The sequence below is a fragment of the Montipora foliosa genome, chromosome 6 (assembly GCF_036669935.1).
Source record: "Montipora foliosa isolate CH-2021 chromosome 6, ASM3666993v2, whole genome shotgun sequence".
NCBI lineage: Eukaryota > Metazoa > Cnidaria > Anthozoa > Scleractinia > Acroporidae > Montipora > Montipora foliosa.
Genome location: NC_090874.1, coordinates 19,625,931 through 19,630,885, shown reverse-complemented (window position 1 = coordinate 19,630,885; position 4,955 = coordinate 19,625,931). Strand labels below are relative to the sequence as shown.

The 4,955-nt window shown below is 38.8% G+C and overlaps 1 protein-coding gene across 2 annotated transcripts in view; it reads left to right on the top strand.

Moving 5' to 3' along the window:
• Positions 1-2,180: 2,180 nt before the first annotated feature.
• Positions 2,181-4,955, top strand: part of LOC138008808 (uncharacterized) — a 21,821-nt gene continuing 19,046 nt past the window's right edge. Inside the window, exon 1 of one of the 2 annotated variants that reach the window (XM_068856108.1) lies at positions 2,181-2,354. In XM_068856108.1, coding sequence (XP_068712209.1) covers positions 2,349-2,354 — 6 coding nt within the window. In that variant the 5' untranslated portion in view covers positions 2,181-2,348. The remainder of the gene's footprint in view (positions 2,355-4,955) is intronic. The other variant, XM_068856109.1, reaches the window with a different exon arrangement.

Sequence of the window (4,955 nt, the reverse complement as noted above, 5' to 3'; positions counted from 1 at the left end):
TTGATGTCATGCGGAAAGGTTCATCCACTACAAAGATCCGTAAAACGAAAGAACTTATTGGCTTTTGGAAATGCTTCATTTCAAGATTCAAACAGACTTGTTTATGTAACATAATTGCTAAAGATGTTTTATGGAAATTTCAAATTTAGGCAATCGCAGCGCGCGTACTGCTATGAAATATAATAAAGTAGTTGATCACCGACAATAACTTCAAAGCCAAACTAATTGTATGACCCTCATTGAATTTAGTAACTGAAAATATGTATTCAAACAAATAAAAAGAGGCTTTACAAGTTTACAATGTACACACTTCAATCAAATCAAGAGTACAAAAAGGAACAAATACATCAGCAATGCCGATACATGTATAAAAGAGGTATGCAAAAAAAGGTGACAAACGGAGAAGCAAATAAACAAAAAGACAATTAAAGGGATAAATACAGAAATGGCTTCATAGAAAGGTTGCAGCGATAAATACTTTAGCCTGTGTACAGCCGACGCGTCTAGACGAAGAAAATCGTTTACTGCTGCTTTCAAGACGCAATGAAAGATTTAGATTGTGGAAGCTCATAATGCGTCTCGCTCGTCTTATACAGGACAAACTAGATGACGAACTAAAAGACCCATGAAGTCGTCTAGACGCGTTATGCGTCTCTAGTATAAAAACGGCCATTTCGCCTGACCGACCTTAAATTTTGTGGTTACGCAATTTATATTGGTTTCTTATTTGTTATATATTTCTTTTTTGGCTGAATTAAATATCGCATTCAAAAAAAATTTCCTTCGCTCATTTGAAGAGTCAAAAGCATTATGTTGCGGTTACGTAGTTTACAATAGTTTCTTCTGAGTATTTTTGTGAACACTATGTTGTGAATAAAGACCGCGTACAGAGTAAATCTCTTTCCTTCATTAGCAGGGTGAAAAATGCTTCATTGTAGCTATTCTTAATTGGCTGGGTTTTTTTTTTCTTGATCCAGCCAGCTACGTGCAGATCTAAACGTCCTAAGGGTAATTTTCAATGCAATTCTAAATAATTGGTATTGTGAACTAATCCCTCAGGGCGGGTTCAATATGCATGGACTTTGCTTTTCCAGTTGAGTTCATTTCTTGTCTGAATTATTTTGCAGAGTTCAGAATTCATCTGCTTGTCTTGTGTCTCAAAACAGCCAATTCTGTCATATCACACAGTTTCTGCTCGAGTTATCAGTAAAGTATTGGATTGATCCTTACATTCAGTTTCTAAACTTACAGCGTAAACAATATGAAAACCACAGGATAGTAGATCCAATTTGTTCTGACTGTGCGGTTTTGAAAGTTCTCAATTGCAATTTTGGACGAGCCTTTAAGCAAGTCCAATTTGAGAACTAATTTCCAAACAACAGGAGTTTCTATTAACACTGAATTGTGTGACAAAATATCCTGCGAAGACCGTCAAGGAGAGATTGTGTGCCACTGATTCGCAATATTTTGAAGGTACTTCAAGACGCTTCGATGAACTCTGAAGCATTCGTCATTTTTAAGATTTTTAAGAGCACCTCGACTTGACGTTGATTGTGTGGTTTCATTAAAATTAAAAATAAACAAATTGCGTGAACCAGCGTGTGCCCATTTCATGACTATAGCCAGTTGTGGCCATGCATATTTAAGCCAGCAAAAACTGAGAGCCGCTTGCCTTCGTCGTTTTAAAGCGAGAGGACTCGGGAATGAAAGTTTATTTCCTTGGTAAGGCTAACTTTGAACTTTACAGTTCGGTGATCCCATTCATCGAAGGCATGCAGAAAAACACTTGAGGTGTCGTCTACCCTATTTCAAGTACCAAGCTTTCGTCTCAAGAGCCGCCCAATTAACGTGTGCATACGTGCGCGTCGACGTTCAACTAAGACTTGACCGATGAACCCGAGTTGCTCTGTAATTCCTTAAAGAAACTTCTCCCTGCTTTGGGATTTTTGCAATGGCAACAAGTTTCTTTCTGTGTGTGAAAAGAGAAATGCGAAATGAAAATAATGCTCACTCTACAGTAATTGTTCGACCGTCACTTTCTTTGTCAAACTTTTCACAACATTTTTAAGGGTAGAATAAAGAGGGGCGGAGCTACCTTATGTCGGTCACGTGTGAGAAACCAAGAAAGAACAACTTTCAAACAGTCCTTCAAATTCTATTGGCCAATTCAGAATCACACCACCAGAAAGTAACAGAAAATGTGTCAACGAGTTGTAAAAAAGTCATTAAGAAACAAGGGGTGGAGCTGTGTGATCATTCATAAATCCTTCTCAGAAAAGGACCCTCACTTTTCATTCCAACCAATATATTAACTTTTGGAGACAAATCGACTGCTTTAACAGTATCACATGTTGGTAAGTGTCGTACATATATATATTTTTTCTTTCATTACAAACACTGACTTCAAGACCTTATAAGCTGCAACGCCTTGTATTGGGCAGGATACACTGGGGATACACTGCTTATTTCTTGATCTTCGCGGTGCATTCGATCTTCTCTGCCGATCGCAACTACATGAAATTGTTAAAATAATGCTTGGTACTACTAAAATTGCAAATATTCTACGCACTTTTCATCAAAACACAACAGCAACAATCAAATCTGGTACAATGTCGTTCAAACTTGGTTCCGGAGTTCGACAAGGTTCTGACGAAGGTCCAAATCTGTTCTGTTTGTTTCTGCAATATGTACTCTCGGTGGTTGAGGCGGAAATCCAGACATCAATTCCTGACGCAGGTGTAAACTTCAAATTTGAAATTCTCAGCGAATGCAATCGGCGTAAACTGCGTTCAACGGGTCCTGCTAGCGGTTCTAGGCGTATGTTTAGAATTTTATATGCTGATGATATTGTGTTTTTTTTGATACAGATGAAACGAGACTCAATAAGGTATTAGCAGTGGTAGAGTCAGTTTTCACGAGATTTGGTCTAGTTATTGCTGAAGATAAAACAAAATCAATGAGTTTCAACCTGAAGCCAGATGAACAACTTGCAACCCTTCACTTTTCAACTGGCGTGCTAGAAAAAGTTAAAAAGTTTAGATACTGTAAACGTCCATGTATAAGCCGCACTTTTTTTCACAAAATTGAAGCCATAAATCAAGGGTGCGGCTTATCCATGGATACATCTGTGTTTGGAGTTTTAAAAAACCTAATTAATATTCATACAACTTCTTAAGATCTCAGTAAAGAAACATAAAAGAAACTGAGAGCATGTTGCTGTTGTTCATTGACTTTTTAATGAGTGGTGGCTCCTAAAGGAACTGTTTGTGTCTTCGAGTGTTTATCGGCGAATCTTGCTCTCCAAGAGTTCTTTCAAGCAATTAATTTTCGCTTTAATCGAACAAGTAAACACCAACCTACAAGGAATCTCCATTCCTCCGCACAGCTGTTTGCAGAGACGTCTTTGGCCAGTCATTTCCACGCATATCTTTCCGCCACGTGCGATAAAATACCACAACATTCGCGAGTACTCGCGAGGTAAATGGCCCACTGTTTCGTTGTCCTTGACCACCTTCTCGGCAAATTTGTCGACTGCATTATCAAGCTCCTGTTCTGCATGAATTTTTTCGCCTATTGCGGGTACATCTTTGTAGACGTGGTCATGATGATACCGAGACCCTGGCCTAGACTCCTCCCCACATTTAAAGCTTGGCTACTAGGCACTCATTCGTTTTGTTTCAAATATCGAAGGAATTTCAACTTTATGGGGAAACCTTGATTGTTTGTCCTTGTTGGTTTATAGCAATAGACCGGTACTGGAACTTCAAACTTTGTTGTATGGCATTTTTTTTCCAAAATCTGCGCTTCTAAATTCGGGGTGCGGCTTATCTACGGGGATGCGGCTTATACATGGACGTTTACGGTATTTAGGATATCACGTATCTTCAGATTCTCCAACACTATTTCTAGACATGCAAATCCAAGCAGCGTTCGCAGCATTTAACTCAAACCGACGTGCACTTACCAACCGCAATATCAGCCTCCCAGCCCGCGTTTCACTACTTGACAGTTTAGTGCGCTCAAGGCTTCTATATTCAGTCCAAGCATGGAATTTAACCCAGCTGGAAAAAGAGCGACTTGACGTGATCTACCGCAGCTTCTTACGAAAGATGGTTTACAAAGGATATGCCAAAAAAGACCCACAAAATGGCGATTATAGTTTCATTATCTCTAATAAAAAATTATACGAGATAACCCGTACAGTTCCACTTCAAGACTTCATTGATAAACAATTCCTAAAGTTCCAAGGCCATGTTACCCGTCTTCAAAACAACAAACTCCAAAAACAGCTTCAATTTATGATTCCCGAGGTTAAAAACACGCAGAATCTTTGGAATAAATGTGGCAAATTACTAGGAGGTTACGATGGTATTCAAACTAGACGACTCATGCAGTCTAGAGCAAAATTCAGACAAGCTATTGATTCGCGGTATGGAACCCGCAGAACAAAGCAAGCCAAGTGAGACACTTCTCCCGGCTATTTATCATTGTCATTGTCATAGGACGTGATACAAATAACTGTCTTGAAAAACTGAAAACTCAATCGATTTCCGTAATATCGAGTGCTGATTTGTTGTTTTTGGCACCCTGTGATTTGAACAAAAGACAGGAATCTCAAATTAAACGAGAATTCACTGTGACTACGTTTCATCTTCCATCGCTTCTGCAATGCAACAAGCGTCAAGGGTTTGATTTTCATGAGATTTAATCAAGCTTTGTATGCTCGTAAGGGCTCCGTTCAGTCCTTCTTACAATTTTCCTGGGATGCCTTTATTTAATTAACCACGGAAGCACCTCGGTGAAGCAACTTCTCAATTCTTGTGATGGCATAAATAGGCCTGTTCGCCCTTGATATATATGTACCGGTAAATAAGTTTACCTACGCAACAGAAGTATAGGAATTTGTTAATATTTGTCATTATGTACATTATTCATGAACCATGGAGGATAAAATG